Source organism: Ixodes scapularis, unplaced genomic scaffold (genome assembly GCF_016920785.2).
Source record: "Ixodes scapularis isolate PalLabHiFi unplaced genomic scaffold, ASM1692078v2 PGA_scaffold1__304_contigs__length_218370807, whole genome shotgun sequence".
In the NCBI taxonomy this organism is placed as follows: Eukaryota; Metazoa; Arthropoda; class Arachnida; order Ixodida; family Ixodidae; genus Ixodes; species Ixodes scapularis.
The window spans coordinates 89142260-89164795 of record NW_024609846.1 but is presented as its reverse complement, the minus strand read 5'-3'; the positions used below and the strand labels follow the sequence as shown (position 1 = coordinate 89164795).

Sequence of the window (22536 nt, the reverse complement as noted above, 5' to 3'; positions counted from 1 at the left end):
TGGAGCACTCAAAGCGAAGGTTTTTGCTTTATTTCCCGGTACCAATCCACTTTAAAACATTCTTTCTTTTATTCCTCGAGGGGAACTTATTTTTCGCTTTCGTCCTTGGACAGAGGCTTGGAGCGTGCCTATCACGTGGGTTCGGACAGCCACGCACACGCGGACCTTGTTGTCGTCAATACCTCAACTGTTATTATCAGTCTCCAAACTTCAGAAAATTGAAATTGAAATGGGGAGTAGACGACAGCGAGGAGGAAAGCCGTGCTGCTTGCGTGCACGGTTGATGTCCCCACTGAAAACATATGAGCGCTTTGCAACGTTAACGTTTTTCGAAAAGCGTGCATGTTTTTCTTTTTTTTGGCCTTGCACGGCATTTGCTGTGTCCTGTCTAAACAGCTCTTGAGATGTGCGCGCGCTCGCCTTCGCCGTTCCTCCGACACGGATGCCGCCTGTGGCGGCTATAGTCGGCCGGTCGGACCACCAGGCATCACCCTGCTGCTCCCCACCTCGGCGCCCTAGGGCCCGTGGCCGGCTTCGGCGTGCAGGGAGGCGTACTCCCGGCCGATGTGCGACATTTGCACGTCGATGGGTAGTCGGTCGTCGTAGAGGGACGGGGCCTGCAGGATGATGCCGCACGTGCCCACCAGGCTGGCCAGCGTGAAGATCCAGAGGAAGAGGCGGTCCAGCACCATGGCCACGTACTTCCAGTCCTCGCAGTCCTGCGCACCGTAAAGAACCGCACGCCGGAGCAGAGGGAGACAACAGTTTTACAATATAGAACTATTCCGAAAGAATAAAAATAGCGGCAAGCCACCTAGAATATAATCCATGCCTGTGGACCAGAAGTTTGACGTCATCACAGTGAGGTCGAGCGATGACAGAGATTGGACACGAGCGCAGCGTCATTGTTTGGCCGGGCCTCGTGTCCAATCAAGGCGTCAAAAGGCGCTCGGCATAGGGCTCAGGCCCAGTTGCTGAGTTGGCGGCATCCGACTGTGATGACGTTCTACGTAGGAAGAGGAGGATGTTCGCAGGCCTAGATTTCTAGGTGGTGTTGGGCAGGCACGCTGAGGAAAACGATACAATGAAACGACGCGCCAAGCAGGCCCTGACCGAAGAGGTACGGAAAAGAAAAACGGGTTCAAAATGGCGTCTGCAATCGACCTTTAAAAAGATAGCAATAATATTTTTGGGGACACGTCTCCAGTAGACGCGCGAGCAACGTATTACGCAGGGACAGGAAGCTTAAGGTTTTTACGCACAGAGGCCGATACAGGTGTTTCCAGAGCGGGTCAGCATATAATGTCTTTAGGAAAACCCAACGCGAATCCGCCGCTGTGTAAGCATGTGCTACAGTCTTTCTAATGATGATCATGATGTTTCAAATGAGGGTGGGCCTCATTTAATTTCGAGTAAGCTTGTCGAGGAGGAGCAAATAGTATGTATTAATTGACCATCATGGCTGTATGTTGTTGCTGAGCGTGTTTTGAACACGAACTTCTAGCACGTTCAGTTTACAAAACTAAGATTTGAACCTTTGTCTTACCAGAAGTATGTGCAGATTGTGCGAAATGTGTATTCCACGCTTGCTTACTCGCAATTTACGCCGCGCCTGAAGCCCATTATGATCCTTGCCGAAATTTATTTTGGACAGGACATTTAGAGAAACATTCGGGATCTCGCATAATTCGCCCATAATCGGCCGACTCTTCCCGCAGATATAAAAAACGCCGTCTTAACGATAGGCAAACGATTCTCTGAAATATTTTAGTATGAGCAGTGTGTTCACCACGTTTTATTGATGTCCGTTCCATTAATCAAGATTTGAGCAAATGATGCCCGTTTTATCGAACAACGACTGTTAAATCGAACGGTTTCTTAACAAATTAAAATAATGAACTCGATGGACGTTATTTGCCACTTACATCAGAAGGCTACGGGTTTGTTCGCTTGACTATCATGCTTCTTCAGGCCAACACTACCATGGGTATTCAAAATGCCATAAAAAAAAAAGCCCATTAGCATTGTTGAACTTTTGCGAAGCAGGGTTCGATGAGCAGTGAAATCTAAAACGGCGATTATTTAAAACTATGTTTTTTCTCTGGGTGTAGCCAAAGTAAATGCAATGCGACAGTGATTGGGGCCCACGCCTGGCGATCCGTCGAGTTCGGCGCGCTTCAGTGCGGTGCCGTTTTCGTGCCAAATATTCATGTAGATCCTGCGATTTCTATCGTAGAAGTATTGTGACGATTGAGCCACAGCGCTCTCCTTTTACGGAACCACAATAGTATGACGGCGCTGCGTGCCTTTCTTGTGTGACTGTTATGTGTTACGTCACCTGCTTCAGATCACGTCAAAGCGCCCGCTCACTGTGCGAGCAGCTGGTTCGAGCTGACGCCACTGGCAAATTGAAACATCTTTCACCAATCTTGCCACATGTGCTCTCCTCCTCCCCCGAGTTTTAAGTTTCAGCCAATGCTACGGGCTTGCTATCAAGCCGCTTATGGATGATCGCACGCAACTTCACGGCTTAGTAAAATACGGTGAAATTGATGGCTCCAGTTGACTACTGGAGATGTATACTCAATCGATTTGACATATCGCAGATGGAATATATTCGGCCCTTGAGCAAGCTATGTATGTCCGTGTGAAGAACAGGCCAACTGTTCACAAAAACTCTCTCTCTCTCTCTCTCCCCCCCCCCCCCCCCCCCCCCACACACACACAAGAAAAAAGACAGAACTCGAAACGTACGCTCTCGTCATCGTCTTCCTTGCGGATGTGGTCGGCGATGAAGAGAACGCTGTCGATGGCCTTGCGCATCTCGGGCGCGCAGCCCGGGGTGTCCGGCGAGGTGCCCGCCTGGGGCTGCGGCTCGGGGACCACGATCCGGGGCCGACCCAGCTGCAGCGGGTCCACTGCCTGCCCCGGGCCGGCGTCCGGGTCAGCCTTGTACTGGGGTCGCCGCATGAGCAGCAGTCGCGGCATCAGGTGCACGAACACGCGGCGCACCCAGGGCGCCATGCGGTGCGTCGAGGGAGACCGGAAGTGCACGTTTAGCACGCCCACCGTCACCGAGATGGACAGTGTGACGAGAATCATGGTGAAGAGCAGGTACTTTCCTAGAAGGGGCACGGCTAGAGACGTGGGAGGGATGATCTCGGCCAGTAGGAGGAAGAATACGGTCAGGGACACCAGGATCGAGATGCAGAGGGTGACTTTCTCCCCCGAGTCCGAGGGCAGGTAGAAGACGAGCACGGTGAGGAAGGAGATGCCCACGCAGGGGATGATCAGGTTCACAGTGTAGAAGAGCGTCTTGCGGCGCATGGTGATGTTGAAGGTGATGTCCGGAAAGGGCTCGTCGCAGCAGTCGTAAAACTCGTTGTTGTACTTGGCCGGCACGCGGAGAATGTCCCACTCCACGGACTTGTAGAACTCGCTCATGTCGATGCCGGTCTCGACGATGGCCACGCCCGGGCGCTGTTTCACGTGCTGAAGGTCCACTTCCAGACCGTCGTACGTCCACGACCCGAACTTCATCAGACAGTTCTGTTCGTCGAAAGGGAAGTACTCCACGTCGATCTCGCAGGTACTCTTGTACAGGGCAGGTGGCTTCCAGATTACCTTGCCCGTAGAGTACACCGTAGCCTTGTTCATTAGAATAACCTCGTAGTTGCCGTCGGCGCTGCAAAAATAATAAACAATGAAAACAATATATTACTGATTATTATAGGCGACTATTGATTGGAGACCTGGGTGAACACCTTACACGTATTGGCCTTAGCAACAATCTGTCAAAAACGCTCGGTGATTTCTGGACTTATGTTATATCTTAACCATCTATGACCTTAGTTGGTCGCTCGAAGCGCTCCTGGCAGCGCTTCAGCAACAGACCGTTGTTTTCTAAGTTACATGACTTTATGGACAAATAAATTGTACATTCCGCTTGTCTGTCAGAAGCACACTGCGCAAAAAGCCGATATAATCTTTACAAACTCGAAGGGGTGAACGACCTCAACTGCCAACACTCCTGGAAACGAGAAGATATTGACCATGTGCTTGTTTCATGCTCAGAATATGCAGAGGATCGAAAGAAACTGTACCGTCGATATGCAGTTAGTGGTCTTCCCTACTCGATCATGGAAAATCTTTACCATATTGCACCACGCAGAACTTCAGACAGAGCCTTCGAAGCCATGCTGACGTTTCTTGAGAAGGCTGGCCTTGTGAACCGCCAGTAAAGAGATATCTGATACAAAAGCCAATTTAGCTGTATCCGGGTGAAGTCTACACCGTGAACGTCTTACCACAGCTACAATATGAGCCTCCCCCCCCCCTCCCTCAAATCTCCCCCTCCCCTATTTCTTTCAACCGTCCCCGGTTAACCTATTCCTTAGCCGGGTAGCGACTTGCCCTGTAGTGGAAGCACGGACCTATCCCGGCTATCCCTCTTTGTACGGACTCTATAACTAGAACACCAGGGCCCGTTTGCTCGAAGCGCTAACCGCGGCTAAAGTTAGCCGCAGTACCTAGGAAAGGGATTTTTAGGTCACGTGACTGGCTCGGTAGGGATGCGGGGAAACATGGCTGTGCCCCAGTGAGTGAGCGCCGCTCGCTTTGGAACTAATATGTCGTTGTGGTTGCAATATTGGGCGTGTTAGCCAGCAACGAATGGTGCAGGAGGCTTTCGCTTTGCCTTACCTCACTTAAACCGCCAAGCATGGGCAATGACATCGCCGCATGTTTTAGATGGCAACGTCTTTGAAAAGCGGATTGTTGATAGCACACAAAAGCAGACAGCGTCCCGACACTTTTTTTCTAATTATCAAAGCATCGCGAGGAGAACGCTGGAAGTGTAATTCTAAGGTTCACGCGCGCTGGCCTTCCTCTTATAAAAAGATTTCAAGTAAAAAATCATAATAAGGTTTTAACGAACGCGCGTGCAAGGCAAAATTTGTTTTATACTTTTAGCTTTAGAACGGTTACTACTGCAGACGCCAGCAAGTGCGACGCGTGCAACTACAGTCGTAGCATGCACCTCGGTGCTTCGATAATTTAGAAAAAAAAGGTCTGTTGGGACGCTGTCTGCTTTTGTGTGCTATCAACAATCCGCTATCCAAAGACGTTGCTATGCCGACAATTATCGCGTTCATTTAGGCTTAGGAGTGCACAGAATAGAAACACTATATAAAAAATGCGGCGATGTCATTGACCATGCTTTGCGGTTTAAGTGAGGTAAGGCAAAGCGAAAGCCTCCTGCACCATTCGTTGCTGACTAACACGCCCGATATTGCAACCACAACGACATATTAGTTCCAAAACGAGCGGCGCTCACTCACTGGGGCACCGCCATGTTTCCCCGCATCCCTACCGAGCCAGTCACGTGATCTCAAAATCCCTCTCCTAGGTACTGCGGCTAACTTTAGCCGCGGTTAGTGCTTCGAGCAAACGGGCCCAGAAACACCCAAATTGATTGGCAGACAGTGCAGTTTGTTATACTATAGAATATATGCAAGACCGACACACTGTTTCCAAACAAGCCTGCGTTTGCCCACACCAGGTGTGGGCGCTGCGCGAGAGCAGAAACTAGATTCGCGTGTGGTGAAGCTTCTGCGCATGCGCCGTGACGACAACAGCGCCGCCGCAGAGGCGTCTCGTCAGTGTCGCTTGTTGGTCTATATAAGCGTTAGGGTCAGAATGATCCGTCATCTCCAACACGGTACGACACTGCAGCAAATGAAGAAAAATATGCGTGCAGTATATAGTTGCCGCGGCCTTCCGAAGAGTCATGTTTAAGGCCCGTTCACACTAACCGGGCAGACGACCAGCAATGCTTTCATACCTAATTATATATATTTATTTTTGCCCTGAAACATTTTTAGCAGTCTTGTTTATTCAGAAACGTGCTCTCTTATCATCAGTCTGTGACACTGAAAGCTAAAAAAAAATGGTTGTTAATATCTGCGAGCAGAGCTTTTGCTTAGACAAAGCTCCTATATATGCCAACCGTTGTGTGTTTGTTCAAGCTTGACGTCATTCTATATCGAACAATTAACAGATAGTATAAAGTCATTGGTTGATGCAGCATCTAGGAGCAAGAAGGATTCCTCATGACTATACTTTGTTCACCCTAAGCTGATAATACGGTGGAAGCTTAGTACTAGTTCGAATTAATCACACCTATCGCTACGTGATTACACTTTTGCTGCTATACACATAAAAAAACAGTCTTAGGCAATGCCAAAACAAAATGCGGTTGATTCATCCGGCGAGTGCGCAGTGTCATGTTGTCGCAGGCCGCGATTCTGGCGGTATCACAACAGTGGGAGTGGGTGTGGCAGACACAAAGCTGTTCTGCTGCAGGTGGCGTTCTAGTTTGAAGGTCGACAGAAACTTCAGTAGCTAGAAGATGGGACGGCAGGAAGAGAGCGACACTCGCGTTCTCTCGTACGTTTTGCTGGGACTTTTACCACTAAACGCCAGGATCACGACATCTGACCTCATGATGCTTCGGCGTTTGCGGCGTCAATTGTTGCCACTTCGGCACCATTTTGATTCACGGGACGAATAAGACGCCAAACACGCCAGTCAAAGGCGAGTTCCCGGCACCGTCGTGAAGCCATTAAAAGCCGTTGTCCAATAGTAAACATCTACAAATGTGCGTAATTTTCCACTTTTTGGAAGCAAATAGAAAACTAAACACGGGACGTACGGTTGGTTTTTCAATATTTGTCTTGCGCGGCAATCCTAGGAAAATTAAAAAAAAATAGATACTCGAAATTATTTTTTAATGTAATACGGTACTTTTTTCTGAACCTTGTGGGAACCGCGGTCTCCCACAGGAGTTATGAATTCCATGGGTTTTTTAATGCCTCAAGGACGAATCAATTTCTTTTTACTTTAAAAAAGATTTTTTTTTTTTTTTTGGGGGGGGGGGGGGGGGGGTGCAATTTGATTCTTCCGTCTGTTTTATATAAAAAATGGAGTAAGTTGCCTTCACTCCATGTGTACATAGGTATAACTGTGTTAAATTGCAATGAGAATGATCGTCCGTTTCTCTATACCGCTCCTCAATCGATTCGAAAAGCTCTTCCTGAAAGCCTCCGAGCGGCAGTCAACCTTTCGCTAAGAGAGCCCAGAAAAGCTGTAATCGCTGACAGGATTCGAAAGGGAAGGAAGTCCTTCAGTTGTTCCGCCTCCAGTGCGAGCGTCTTCGATGACGCTTCGGGGTCTCGCGAGCCTTGACCGTGCACGCGCAGACAAAGCACGATGGAGGGCAACGTGTGCGTGCCGGAGCCACACCGATCAACTCCACTAGAATTTTGACGTCATCACAGCGAGATCGAGCGAAGACAACGATTGGATACGATGGTTTCGTCAGCATTCGGCTGGGTCTCGTATCCAATCCACCCGTGGAAGCATCGGGTTTTGGGTCCGATTGCCGAGTTGGCACCATCCGACTATGTGATGACGTACTTACTACATGGATGAAGTGAGGGTGTTCGTAGGCATCGCTAACTTTAGGTGGTGTTGGCTGGACGCCGGGCATCGCAATAGACGTCCCGCCGTTCCCATTCTGACAGTACGTTACTTTTGCGTTGATTTTTATTTATAAACTGACGGTAACAGCGTTGTTTGTTTGTTTGTTTTGTTTGTTTTGCCACAACGTTTTTTGACGTTGGGACAAAGGGCGTGGGCGTTTTCTTTTTTTAACTTTTTTTTGCGCGGGGAAAAGACAGGGAAAATATGGAAGGAATATGGAATGGGCGCAATATTCAATGACCTGGCTCCTGAAAAATATGAAAGCGAGACAGCGCGGTGCAGCCTTGTGTTACCCAACAAATGACCATTATGCTTCGTTTCAGCTTAACTCCAGACGCAGCCGACGCTACGAGCTAATGAGACCAATCAAGCAGTGTGAGAAGTGCAAGTCACTGGTCCCTTTTGTTTATGATTTGTTCAGCGATGATAGATCATAACGAACACAATCAGGGTTCCCCTTTCACGCTATCTCATTGATTTCCTCAGGTCGTAGCGTAAAACAAAGTATAGAAAAACGAAAAAATAATTAAGTGTATTTTTTTTCTGGTTTTGGGAAAAATATGTAACGAGAAGCGTAATTACGTTACCCGTTACTCGAAATAAGTAACGTACCGTATTTATTCGTATAATAGCCGCACTATTTATAAACAAAGTCCTTGTGTCTACTTTCCCACAGAACACATACACATCCAATGACTGCGTTGAGCATAAATAACATTGTGAATAACCAGATGGAGAACACGATTATCATTACAAATGCAATCTTCACGGATGGCATCTTCGCACGAAGACGTTATTTCTGTCCTGTAAACAGCTGGAATCATGCTGTCAATCGCTGTGATTGGCAATCTGCGTGCTCAGCGGAAAAGCGAACTCTGAGATTTTCTTCATAAACAGTGCGGCTATTACTCGAGTAAATACGGTAAGTGTTACCCGTTGCTGATTTGAGAAAGTAACGTTCCCTAAAAAAGTAACGCGTAACCGGTGACGCCGTTACTTGTAACGCGTTACAGCCAACACTGGTTTAAACCGACTAATCCTACCAAACAGAACTCGGCGTCTTGAGGTCCCCGCGTTCTCTGGCCTCCTCTTTTCCTTCCGTTTCTCGACGGATAGGTCTCCCTGCAAATCAAAGGCTGTCCCTCTGAGGCTCCTTGGAGGTTCCTTTTGAGCTTTTCTTTTTTTTGAGAGAGATTTGATTACCGTCGTGTGTTGTTTGGCTACTCTTGCATCGACCAGGTATGCGTCGTCGGTATCGGGACTTGTGTAACAAGAAACACTGAGGTATGGCTTTTGTTCCCTTGTCGTACGAATAGGGTCCAAATTCTACTGGCTGAGAGCCGCATTGCTCATTCATCGTACAAGAGATACGGTGATCTTTGCATACACGATGACACAATTATCTATGCAGACGCTTCGAGCATCTTTTGTTCCTAGATATGTATGCCTCAAACATGACTGAAGGCCGTTTCTGCATGGGCAATATGACATGATCGCCGTACACGGAGGAAACAAGTCTCGGACATTGTCTGTGGGCTGTCTTTTGTATGATGTATAACAGTGTGACCTCCGCTCAACGGAAGTTCGGTCCAATTTCTACCGGTCATCAGCGGCATTTTAAGCTGGTCATACACAAACAGGTAGATGAAACATAGCTTGCCCGTATGCTTTCCAAACTATACGATCTGACGTATCTGGCGCACAAATCTTCAACCGAAGGAAGTAGCACGGGTTTCTGTTCAATTTGTCATTGTATGCTGCCAGCCGACGCGCAGTCTGTGGCCAAAGACCAGAGAAAACGTGAAGCTGAAGCTCACTTGAAATCAACATTGCGCATTGAGAACTTACTTGTTGAAAAGCACTATGTCCGGCAGCCATAGACTTTCGGCAGGCACGTGAATCATGTCCACTCCACCGTACTCCTCCGGGTTCCAGCGGAGCTTGTAGTCTTCCCATTCCTGCAAGTATGTGTCGTGCAGAACCTCTGCCATCTCGAGGGGAGGTACCAACCGTCTGCGCGATATCGCTCTTTGGGATTGTACGTATGAAGCCCCTTTGCTATAGGGAGTATTCGCTAGACGCCATATTTGCGGGTGCTGTTTAGAGCGCATGCTCAGAACGAGCTCGCATCAATAGGCTGCTAAGACCGGCATTCTTGATGGTGCGGAATGCAAGTTGCAAAATAACTGTGGAAGCTCGCCATCAGCATGCGCTCAGCATTCGCGCACGTAGCTATGGCCGCCAGTGAATACTCCCTATAGTCACTGACAGAAGGAGAACGGCAGGACGCTTCTTTGAAACACCCGGACTCAAGCACGTGCTCCGTGCCTTCCGCTTTGGCCGCGCGTGCGCTCGAGGACTACGATACGCAGAGCCGTTTATTTGGAGAGTTTGGCCATACATTGGTTTGAATAGGCGAGCATCTCGGGGCTAACCACAGGCCTCGAAACAGCCCCTAGCGGAGCTCTAAATATTTTTACACGACTAATTTAAGCCGTTTTAGAGTCGCTAGAGTAGGAACATGCACCAAGTTTTCAGTCTTGGTGACTGAAAACTTGGTGCATGTTAGGGTTTCGTCACGTCCATATTTAGAGGTAGAATAAACGAACGTGCGGTTCAAACCAGGGACGACCTGCTGGAAACAGCGTCTCAGCTGAGACTGGGGGAAGGAAAGCACTGCCAAAGCCAGCGCACGAGCCGTGCGGGACCGTCTCAACCCGAACCGAGCAAACCGCGTCTCAAGACCCTCGCGCGCCCCACCCTTTGCACTGTTTTAATAATAATATTAATATCTTTATTTGGCTCTGAAGAGCGGCGGCACCGCTGAAAGGCAACAGCCGTACCATGGAGGCCCGCGGTGCCACGTCTAAGGAACATGATAATACGATGAGTATATACAGGATGTCACAAAAGAAACTTTACAGGGTTTTTGTCACCGCAAAAATAAACTAGGCATCGCCGAACGCTCATTCTCCGCCCAAAGGTAGCGCTAGAGGTCACAACCAGATGCCAAAGTTTCAACCCGATCCGATACCTTATTCAACAGTTATAAGTGATTTTCTGTAAATTTCAATGGAAAAATGGAGCCCCTTTTCGCCCGTTTTCGGTTTCTGGTGCCCATAGAACCCCATGTATTCGAAAACTCCGTCGGTCGCAATTTTCCCATTGAAATTTTCAGAAAATTCCTTGTAACTTTTGATTAAGGTATCGGATCGGGCCAACCTCTGTTGCTCTGTCATCGCGCGACGCAGCAGATGTTGGTTGCACTATCACTCCACAGGGCGCGGTGCCGCCGGGGCTGAGATGCGGTCCGATAGCAAACCGTAACTAAAAAACCCGTCGATTTTGTGCGATTTTTCAGAAAGCCGTAAAATGCTTCGCGTGCCTTCTTTCGTTCTGCAATTTGTTGACAGTGTGTTTCGATGATGCTGAGAAATTTTCTAATTTAAAGCATGCCGTTAAACACAATATTAAAAAAAAGTTAATTACGCGAAAATAATTAAGAACTTAATTGTCCCGGACTTTAATAATTTTTCTAAATGGGGCCCCTGGCCCAGGACCAAAACGCCATAAGCCTTTTTTCGTTGCGATGAGTAGTTTTCGCAGGAGCGATTTGGCCTGCGTTCTCTGAAACACCCTGTATATATATATATATATATATATATATATATATATATATATATGTAATGATGCGTACAAAATTAGAATATATATGTGCGGGGCGCAAGTTCGTCTGCATCTTGCAAATGACGTCAGCACGCCGAGCTATGATTGGCTCAGATAAACGGCTAAGATGGAGGGATAGTGGGCAGACCTCAATGCTAGCTACCTTGTGATCTACCCAAAATCCTTGAAATCGGAACCTATCAGAGTTCGGCAGTTCCTACGTCACCTCAACAACTGCTCAAGAAGCAGACAAACCTGCGCTCCACATAGGTACACAAATCGGAAATGGTTTAGGGCTGCCTGTAAGATGGCGCCACTGTGTTTCCCCGTCGTAAGCAGTCACGAGCGATTGCAACACGCTCGGTCATGCTCAAACACAAATGTTTGAACCAGGCTTAATGGTAGACGTCGACGGTAATGAACGTCGCAGCATGTGGATAGCTCACCTGTTCCAGCCATATATTGGTCGTCATCACTTGGTGCTTGAGGTTCTGGAGAAAGAAAAAAGAGACAGCGAGCACTTTAAACCAGGGAAGCGTGTGGGGAATCCCATGAACCCATAGAAGAGTGCACAGGGACAGTTATGTTCAATTTCAGGATCAGTCCTCCGTCAAAATTTACTAAATCCCTTGTCCCACTTCAGCAAAAAACAGCAACGACCGAAACCAACCAACCTCAAGCGCGTGTAGCGTGCCCGCGAAAGTATTCGCTCTTTCTCGCGTGTGTTTAAGCGTGGTGGCGCTAGTGTGCAAATAGCTCCCAACCACTTCCGGTTTTGAACCTCACGGCGGGTTTCGCAGCATTTGCGAAATCAAATATACATATTATCTTCTGGAAATGGCGACTTATAGCACTGTCAGTCAGACTTAATCCACTCCTATAACAAGTAGTCTTGTGCGAATAGTGGATTTTGAGTGCGAAGCGAATTCGAAGCAAATAGCGGGTTTGGCCGAATATTTTCGATTCGAATATCGAATAGTGTTTCTACGCCTTTCACTACCAATGCATAATGCTTAGACGAAAACCCAGCTAAACCTGTAAAGGTTATTCCACTTTTTGATTCATAAGCTAAGCTTAATCTATCTATATTTATGAACGGTGATCTCAGAAGGTCTGGTGTCTTGGGATAGCAAGTAAACGACGGATTTGACATAAAATGAATCTTATATAGACGGCCAACTTTACGAATTGAGTGAATTTACAAATCTGGATATTTAAAATATTCTTTCTTTAATCTCAAGTTAAAAAGAATGAGTCGCGTATGATGAACACAGGTTGTAAAAGCATCTCTGCTTCACATAGTATACTCTTCCATAAAATTTTAATTTTGAAACTTTTACTACAATGTAGATATACACATTCACAAAGCTTCCATTTATTTTCAACTATAGTCGGCATGGGTGCACTATCCCGCTTTGAATGTATGCTTTTCTTGAGCACGCAATTACGATTTTGTTTATCGCGACAGGTTACCTCGTTAGGTGCGCTTCTTAGCGAACAGCGATGTAATGCGGAGAAGCAACACCCGCAGAACTCACTTCCGCAGGTTTTGCTTCTCCGCAGCGCACCGGTGCTTGGTAAGAAGCACACTCAGCGGGGCTAACCCGCCGTAATCAACACTTCGAAAAACGCGAATAGTGCAGTTCTTTTCGAAGAGAATTCGAAATTTCGAATATTCACAGAACCCTAATAACAAGAAAAACTTTTTGCAACGATTTATAAAACTTTTTGCTGACGATTGTGTTATTTATCGCCGAATTCTGGATCCCGGTGATTGTTCCGCCTTTCAGTCTGACCGAGATAACATTTCATTTTGGTGTGGCACCTGGCTAATGAAACTTAACGCTACCCAATGAAAGTCGATGAGACTTTCACGTCATTCTAATCATGTGTTATCGTGTGACTACTTACTTAATGATGTTTCTTTAATGGAGGTTTCCTCCTACAAGTATCTAGGCATTACAATTTCTGATAACCTTTCATGGCAAAATCACGCGAACCACATCACAAAAAACGTTAATCGTTCACTCGGTTATCTACGGCGTAACGTTTCTTTAGCCACAAATAACCTAAAACTTCTGCTCTATAAATCTTTAGTCCGATCAAAGCTAGAATACGCATCATCAATCTTGGACCCTAATATTAACTCTCTTATTTTACAAATAGAAGCCATCCAGAACCGTTCGGCGCGTTTCATTTTTTTCCAATTACATCCTTACTGCCGGTGTCTCTTCAATGAAATCTCATCTTAACTTGCCCGATCTTTAATTGCGCCATAAAATGTCTCGTCTTTGTCTCTTTCATAAGATCTATCATTTTAAATCTCCCCTCAGTGATTCCCACTTTCTGCCACCATCGAATATTTCCTCCCGCAACGACCACCAGTACAAGGTTGGCGTGTCAAGCAGCCGCACTAATTTACATTTCTACTCCTTCATTTTCCAAACTTGCGTGGACTGGAACCACCTCCCCGCCTCCATCGCCCTAATCACCGATACTGTCCGCTTCAAATCTGCCATCTGCATTCATTTTTTGTAACCCTGCTGTTGTGTTTATGTTGACGTTTATTATTATTTTTTGTGTTTATTTCGCCCACTCGTCTCTGCAACGCTTCGGCCTTGATAGTAAATAAATAAAATGAACAGTGGGTAAAAAATCGGGGAAATATACGTAAACCGGAAGTGTGCAGGGATGCCCAACAGATGGAGCCACTGAGTTTGTTGCCAAACAAAAAAGAGCGAATAGGGTGTCCCAAGCAACGTTGGCTCCAAGCGGGCCTTCCACTGTAAAACGAGCCGGAAAAATTGGCGTCTATACATAGAACGCTCAAACTTTCACCAAATGTGCACTGAGCCGTTTAGTCCTACCTTGTGAAATTTCAAGGCGTAGTTCTCTTTCTGTAAAAAGCGCGACGATCGGGTGCTGAAAAGCAGACATGCGAAAGAAATGCTTGGGGTTCTCCTCCTGTCAGTGACTGTAGGACATAACAGATGTTTAGCGTCGAGTTCTAAAGTACACCGCCTCTACATTGACCATATATAGTACGAAAGGCTTCTTTGCTCTTTTATCCAACAACACCGAGCTTTGGTCATCGCCAAATACTTTTTAAGGCGTGTTTCTTCAAGTGCAATGAAACTTCTCAGGAATCTGTCTTAGATGGTGCATTTATCATACTCACACTTTATGAGTTCAAGGATTTAAAAAAAGCAAATATAAAAAAAAAATTTCTTCTATGCACAGGGAGGAAGACGGCAAAAACTGTCTGGTTGCCGCTGCTGCTCATGGATGACACAGCATTAAAGCAAAAATGTGAAAGTTTCTTTGAGATGAAACTCCAAAGCAGATCCAGATGGCCCAAGCGTTTGTGTGGTGCCATCTGTGAATGGCAGTGTCAACCGGATGGTTTTGGTCGTTTTCCTTCTTAAGCAAACAAGAAAAAAACAAAACAACAACAACAACAACAACAACAACAACAACAACAATAACAACAGTTGTTTAAGTTTAATTTTTCCCTCTAAAAATCTCCACTCATAAATTTTGAGTATGGTAAATTCAGCACCTCAAGACATCTTTGTGAAAAGTTTAATTGCGGCCAATTCATTGGCTTATTTATATATATATAAAAAGAAATCACGCCCCAATAGCGCTTGAGAACACCTTGTAGTTCGAAGCACAGATATATGTATAATGCAAACACGCTTCGGTGATGTTTGAGGCGTATAGGCAGATAATTCCGTCATCATGCCTGTGTCTTTCGCATCATGCATGAGCAGCGTGTGTACGACTTTACACTATCATACATCATCGTAACGCCCAACAAAAAGATGGCCTCCCCTCACTCGAGCTTGAATAAGGGATTTATGTAACGGAACTTGCTTCTCCGGAGACGTCGCATTCAATCGTGCTCGCTCGATTAGCTCAACGTTATGAACCTGGATGCAATGTCCTGACGGAAGCCAGGACCCAGAGGCCACGCCGAATGCAATGTCAGGGCGGCCTAGCGTCTGTCCTGAGAATATCCCACCCTCCTTTCCCGAAATCATGAAGTCCCTATCATTCCGTTCTTTTAGCTTCAGGTTCGTACTCTCAATTGTTTCTCTTCTCGGCGTTCTTCCGTTTCGTGAATAACCAATTCCGACGCACCCCTAGAAACAGCTTATTTTCTATCTCTGCAACACTCCGCCTGGGGAATCAAGTGCGGAACGCGAATGAATGAATGACGCAATAGAACGTAAGCCTGCATCTATCGGTGCTACGTCCAGGTATATAGACGGCTCCAAATCCCCCGAGTAAATAATAAAAAAAGATTCTTTGCGACAAGAATTGCAACATGAGCGATTGAACTCAACGCGCACCAAACGCACCAACACCAACAATGGCAGCAGCAGCACGTAGCAGACTCCACGTAGAACGCCCCATACACGAGCAACCTTCAGTGTGCTCCCCAGACTAAGTATAGCCTTCACCCCGAGCGCAAACAAAGGACGAGAACGTCGACGGCGACCGAGCATCCGGGCGGCAGGCAGCACAAGTCACTCTCGCACACCGAGGACGGGTCGCCACTCACTATGTCGATGAGCTGCGACAGCTTGAGTCCCACCACGATGGTCACCTTGTGCGAGTGGTTGCCCACGGGCCGGATGAGCCGGTTGTAGTCGGACAGCAGGTCGTCGTGGAGCCTCTTGGCGTCTCGAGACGCCGCGGCGGCCGCGGCCAGCGCCAGCGCCAGTCCCAGCCTGCTGAGCAACATCCCAGCTCCGCCGGCCATGCCAGCGCGTCCTCCGTATGCTGGCTACGACGAGTCCCCGCCTCCGCAGCGGCCGCCGCCGGAGAGCGTACATCTGAGAGAGGGGGCAACTCACAGTTCTCAAACCGCGGAGAGCGCTCGCAATATAATGGTGGACGTCTCTGCGAAGACTAAGAGCGTCTGCGCGTGCGCGCGTCGTCCCGTGGAGAGGAGAAAAGAGGGAAGAGAGGGGGAGAGAGGCGGAGTTGCGAGCAGACGATCGACGCTTTCACCACCCCTCTCGCAGCGAACGCAGAAAACAAACCGCGTGACCTCGGTCGGGCAGTTGGAAACACTCCGAAATCTAGGGACACTAGCCACCGCCTTCGATGCCAGCGCCGGGGGACGGCGACGGGCGCCGGGAGCGTTAAGGGAGCTCAGGGAGTGTTGGGGAGCGCGGGAGCTCTGCAGCATCCTCCGGCTCTTCCCTGCGCTTTTTCCCGCGCCGTGCTTGCTCCCGAGACTCCGCGGCGATGCGTCGGCGGCGGGGTTCTGAGTAGGCTACCCGTGGCGGCGGCTGTGGCGGACGGAGAAGGTCGCTTGCAGGCGGTGCGCGTGGGGCGGCGGGGCCGCGCCCAGTGGAGGGCTCTTGGCCGCCGCAGTTTTCGTGCGTTTTATGGAGACGCTTTGGCTTCGCTCGTCGTGGTGGCTGCCTCACGCATGCGCGGACTTTGATTCTTTTTTTTTTTTTTTTCACGCTGGGCTTTTGCGAACGCTTGGAGTCGTTTATAAATTCGACCGCGGGACAATCTCTTTTTCGCTACTCTTTGTTGGGGTAACGAGATTGTAGCGCTGAAGAGGGAAATTCCTCATGCTATGAAAACTTCGCCCGACGCCTTATTGTATGCGCAATACAAAAATGAGATGCATTGCACGCTTACGTTTACACATGATACCCCTTATTTTCGTGCTAAAGGGCAGCTATCGTTGAGGGAGTTTTATGCTTAAAAGGTAATCTATAGTGTGATCGTTTAAGTTCACAATTAATTTATATATTAAGAAAAAACAATCAAATCACTATTTGACCTTTACTCTGAAACAAACTCCTGAAGAAAACGAAATGGAAATATGTGCATGAATCAAAATAGTATGCGCAAAAGTGAGAAATGCATTTAAAGGGGCGGTGCAACGATGTTATGATTAAAAGAATTTGCATCTCGTAATTTTTCAGTTGTTCATCGTGTCCCGGAGAATTGGGAAAACACCTCCTTCATTAAAAATGTCGCGATTCCGCTGCATAATCGCAAAGCAAAAGTCGAGCTTTTTCCCCCACCTGCAGCCCCAAGTGGCAGCGGAAGGAACTACGGCGAAAAGATTACGTGACCTCGCTCGGCTTTAAGCTGCAGCCTAACGCCCGCTAATGTCAGCAGAGAGAGGGAGAGGAAGCGTCCTCCGAGATAGCACACGGGAACCTACACGACACTCCGAATGACGTTACTAGGAGGGGTACCAGGTGTTACCCTGAAGACTGGGAGTGAGTTGAGGGGTGCCCGAAATGCCAATATTTATCTTTTTTTTACGCAACAACTAGAACACGCAGGCGAAATCCGTTTTCTGTTCTTTACTTCAGAAGTGTCAGAGGACAACTTCCAGAAATCTTTGACCGAAGTCCGGAAATCGTTGCACCCCCCCTTTAATGCTTTAAAAAGCTGAAGGAGCGCGTCTTATTCTGACCTCAAATGCGAGACATTTCTGCTGAAAGAAGAAATACACGTGGCGATATACTTCCTTATTAGCCAACGTTTGTAGTTCGTGACATTGATGCCTGACACGACTCAGAGTGTTATTTCCGTAGACGATGGCATTTCCTCTACATAGACGCGATTCACGAAAAAAACAAACAAACAAACAAAAACAAAAAACTAATAAATAAAGCGAATGTACAGCGCTCGAAGACGATCTATGGAGATCGCTCAATGCTCGACGTTGCCCGAGTTCAAAAACATAGAGCAAGATGCAGGAACTTTGAGTTGACGAGCCCCGCCGTTATTTTTACAATTTAGCACTCATTGTTTATAGATAGTAATATTAGGAGAGCTCCACGATCTGTACATAAAAAAAGCGAAACTTTTTTTTGAGGAAGTAGCAGTTTTATTTGCTGATCATTTAGCCATGACGGCCTACACAACGCCCTAACGCCAAACATTTTTCTAAATTTTTATATAAGAAGTAAGGCGTTCTGGGCCGTTCGTAGTTTACTACGCGGGGTAGACTCTGAGGGAGAGGAATAGATGAGAGCGCAAGCGGGGTCGTCACAACAGCGAGCTCTTGTTAAAATTAGTGGGTAAAGTCAAGAATAGTTCTCCTTCTCTCTCTCTCTCCTCGAACGCGCTCGAACGCCAAAAGTCGGCGTCCGGCGTTCGGCATTCATATGCATTCGAAGAGTGAGTACAGACAAAGACAGCTAGCTTCGCGTCTATACACACTAATCATTCCAGTCACGGCTCGGCGCTCTGATATGACCCGCATGCTTTCATCTCCTCCCCTCTTTAAGCTTCTACCAGTATGGACATTTGGGTGAGTTGGTTAAGCATTAAGAATTTATACTTCTTCTTTGTCATTCCGAAAAATCCGGCGAGCGTAGATTCTGTCGTGCGTGCGTTATGGTGAATTATGCTCTGGGAACTTTCTGCGGCTTTGATGCGTTGCGCACACGACACGCTCACGTGTTCACCGGGGTTATCAGAATGATTAAGACAAGTCTAAATTTATTCGGGAGTGGAGTGCATGAGGAGTATGCTTTAGTGTGAAGTTTACGCGGGATCTGCAAATACTTCACTAGTAACACATCTTACTCCGTGAAAAATCCAATGGCATTAGCACCGGCAGTCTTTGAGTAGTTGGCACGGCCGGACACGCCCAGTCACGGGGATTTCCCCTCTGAATTGTCAGGGGTGGCTGCCGCCATCTATCGCCCTGTAAACCCGTCGAGACAGTGGAGACAGCCGTCTTTGCTGTCTTGGGGAATCCGGTAGCGCAGCTTGAAAGCGCTACGGTGTTGACAGCGCGATTGTCACAAGATTGTGGGCCGGCCTCCCACAAACCAGGTGTAAAACGTGACAAGAGCAAAACCCACCATTTGTTTTGAAAAAAAAAAATGTTAGACTGACTGAAAGGCGATATGGCCACGCCCGGTATGAATCTGAACGGGGGAGGCGACAAGAGGGTAAGAGTAAATCACCAATAAATTATTTCATCCATACTTTAAACGAAAGCTTTTAACAAAACAAAGATTAAATCCAAAACTTAAAACTAAAACGTGCTCGCGATTTCAGCAGATAATTGGTAGGAATAACAAAAATAAACTTAATACAAGCCACAGTCTAAAGGCGCATCAACGCCAGACTACATAAGGATAAAAAGTCCTCTCCTGATCGCCGTCTTCGCTTGTCCAGGGGCTGCGGTGTCTTCCACGTTGTCTATATGTCCGGTCCGTCGGGCGATTACTTGCCACGTTGCCGTCGTACCGCGGCACAGTACAGAGAGAAAGCGGACTTGGGGGCAGAACGTCCTTCTAACGGCGACTCAGCCTCCCGTTGTCTTCGCGACCGCAAGGCTGCATGTCACACTGCTCCCTGGACTCCTCCAACTCCTTTCTCCCAGATCAGCGAAAGTTTTCACAAATCCCTAAAAATATTGTGGTTGAGAAAACAATAAGCTCCTTATGGGAACAAACTGCTGGTCACGGCGGACTTCAAGGATTGTAAAAACCACTAACTCGCTAAATAATTACCTAAAATTTACTACGTAGCTTTCTGATCGATGAAAACAAGCATGCATATCATAAACTTGCTTAGCATCTTCAAAAACCGCTAAATCAACTCATTTTAGAAATATAGAAACAAAAATATTATTTTTGCGGCGTTAAAAAAAAAAGAACGTTTATTTTGGACGCATCCTTCTGTTTTGGTTTCTTATCTAAGCGTATCTTTGCGCGAGCGGTCCTGCTCCCCAGTGGACGAGACGCGCAACACACGTGCGCCATACTTCCTCCGTCCTACGAGGGTGTCGAGGCGGTGGCTTCGCGCCTCTGCCACCAGGGAGTAGGACCGCTGGCAGAACGATGCGCTCCGATAAGAGACCTAAATCTAAAGACGCTGCAAAATAGACAGACCTCACTAAAGATTCTGTTATGTTACGACGTTGAGCGTGTGTGTGTGGGCGTTGTAAAAGTATATGAGGGGGGAGGCGAGGGCCAATTGTAAATGCGCACCGGGCGCGATGGTCAATGGCTCGACGTTGAGCGCAGCGAACGTAGCGTAGCGCAGAACGCGCGCGCTTCATTGGCCGGCGAGCGGGAACTCGATATCTGCGACCAATCAGTATCTGTTTGCGTTGCGCTGCGCCACGTTCGCTACGCTCGACGTCGGGGTATAAAGGACTGTTTATACTCCGACGTTTAGCGCAGTGAACGCAGCGTAGCTCAGAACGCGCGCCTTTCATTGGCCGGCAACCAGGAACTTCATATCTGCAACCAATCAGTATCTGTGCGCGCTGCGCTACGCCGCGCCCGTCGACGTTACGTTGGAGTATAAACGTACCTTAACAGTGCCTTAAGTGGTCGGCGCATGCGTGACTCTGCCATAACTTTAGTTCACACCAATGTTACTAGATTAGCACAGTTGCGGAACGGCTTATCGACGCTGTTTGCACGAGCAGCGTAGGCAGTACTCTGCCTGCGCTGTAAGAAGGCTAAGCACATTCGAAAAGACTGGCGTGTACCCCGCTGCAACGGTTGTCACGGTTTTGGGCACGTGGATGAGGATTGCCCTCGAGCTATACGCGGCTTCTCTCCGGACCTCGACGTCAGAGGACACATCGGAAATGCAAATGGACGAGGCAGAAGCAGAGGCGACTGCATGCAGGAAGCGAAGCCCTGGCTCCGGCAGGAAGCCAAGCAACCGAACCCCTGTCAGGTCGACCTGCTATGTCTGCTGCAGTTAACAACGCTACCGCAAACACCAAAGCGTATAGAGAGGATGAAGCGACAGCACGACAGCCGGTGTTAGGAAATGGTGTTTCTCAGCAGGATGACTCGGTGGCGGAACAATCATCGGATCTGGGAAAGTCAGTCGACCATTTTCAGAGAAACAGCACCCAATCTCTCCAAAAGCCTGTTGATGACGGCGACGAAGTTGAAATGTGTGAATCATGTTCTCAACCGTGGGATCCCGCCTCACACGGAAGAAAAGCGCAAGCTGCAGCTCCGCTTCCAAAAAGGTGACCTATACAGAAAGGGTCGCCTCTTGCCGAAACCACGAGTACCTCCTGACGACCTGGAACAAGATCCAAGCCACTAGGTGTCCTATTATCTTTAGGTAGCAGTATTCGAGCTCGAAGACGCAGTGCGTATTGCAACTATAAACTTTCGCGGCTTAAAGCTAGAAAACAATATCAGCTGCTACGTCGTTTGCTCGATGAAGACTTTGACATAGTTGCAGTGCAGGAAACAAAGCTGTCGGATCATGATAGCATTTCCCGCATGGTTAGAACGTTCTTGTCAGTGTATGGAATCTTCCTCTCTCACGCTTATGGTGCGTCATCAGCTTGTTTGTTCTTTTTAAAGGAGAGCGTGAGGTTGTGTGAGCTTTCTATTGTAACAGATGAAGCTTGCCGGTTTATCTTGTGTGACGCTTGGATGCATGACATTAACTGGCGTGTGATTTGGGCATATGCTCCTAACGGGGTTACCAAGCTATCAGCGTTTTTGCGACACGTAGAAGAGTACCTGACGGGTGAAAAAATTATAGCGTTATTGGGTGACTTTAACTGTGTCGTCCACGTGGCTGATATATCAAACGAAAATGTGCGCCAGTGCAAAAGTGCCCAGTTTCTAGAGCAAATGACTGACCAATATGACTTATAAGATGTTGCCATGATCCAGCAACGAAAAGAGCGTGTAAATTTTTCCAATTTTCAAGGTAAAGCAATTTGCTATTCTGGATGTGGGAGGCATAGACGGCGTCTAATGGGCGGGGTGCGGTGATTTCCCTACATACCTACACCCCCCCCCCCTTGTTTTTCTGTAGGCACCCCCTCAATTCGCAGCGACTCCTCTATCCTGAATGCCCCCCTAATACCCCCCCCCCCCCTAAAAATTTAGACCCCCCCTAATTTCAATTCCTGGGAAAACCTCCGGCAGGATGTGCTCTGTAGTGAGTTGTAAAAAACAGCAGTGGCGACATTGAGGTCTGGAACCACGCTTTGTGCACTGAACATGCCCCGCTGAAGCACATGGACTGTCCATGCTATAGGTGCCGTTTTTTGATGCACCGACTCCTACGGAATAACCCAAGCACAGAATCTTTAAGACTGGTCTGGAAGCACTTTTTCTCGGGTAGCGCTCGCAAATTAGCGACTACTCGTTCGCGCAAGACCTTCTACACAACGTATAGGTTGTCTGCTGCAACTCATTCCAATGCACCCAACATCAAACAGGATAGGTTTCTGATAAGGGACGAAACGCAGCGCCGAAGACCGCACGCGCGCGACTCTCGGCCGACGAGCGACGTTTACAAGGAATCTACTACAGCCCAGAGCCG

General features: G+C 47.8%; 1 protein-coding gene across 1 annotated transcript; it reads right to left on the bottom strand.

Moving 5' to 3' along the window:
- Positions 1–514: 514 nt before the first annotated feature.
- LOC8027153 (acetylcholine receptor subunit alpha-like) lies at positions 515–15958 on the bottom strand. The gene is made up of 5 exons (XM_029972726.2): positions 15776–15958; positions 11655–11699; positions 9391–9500; positions 2755–3685; positions 515–719 (listed from the first exon to the last, which is right to left on the bottom strand). Exons 1-5 carry the CDS (start codon positions 15956–15958, stop codon positions 516–518), a joined length of 1473 nt encoding a protein of 490 aa, XP_029828586.1. The 3' UTR covers position 515.
- Between the last annotated feature and the right edge of the window lie 6578 nt (positions 15959–22536).

Bases quoted from the DNA above. Each gene is read 5' to 3' on its own strand.
- LOC8027153 (XM_029972726.2), bottom strand. From the start codon at position 15,958: ATGTTGCTCAGCAGGCTGGGACTGGCGCTGGCGCTGGCCGCGGCCGCC. The intron at 11,700-15,775 runs GTGAGTGGCGAC...TTCTTTCTCCAG, and splicing joins TGTCGCAGCTCATCGACATA to AACCTCAAGCACCAAGTGAT. The intron at 3,686-9,390 runs GTAAGTTCTCAA...TTATTTTTGCAG, and splicing joins GACATAGTGCTTTTCAACAA to CGCCGACGGCAACTACGAGG.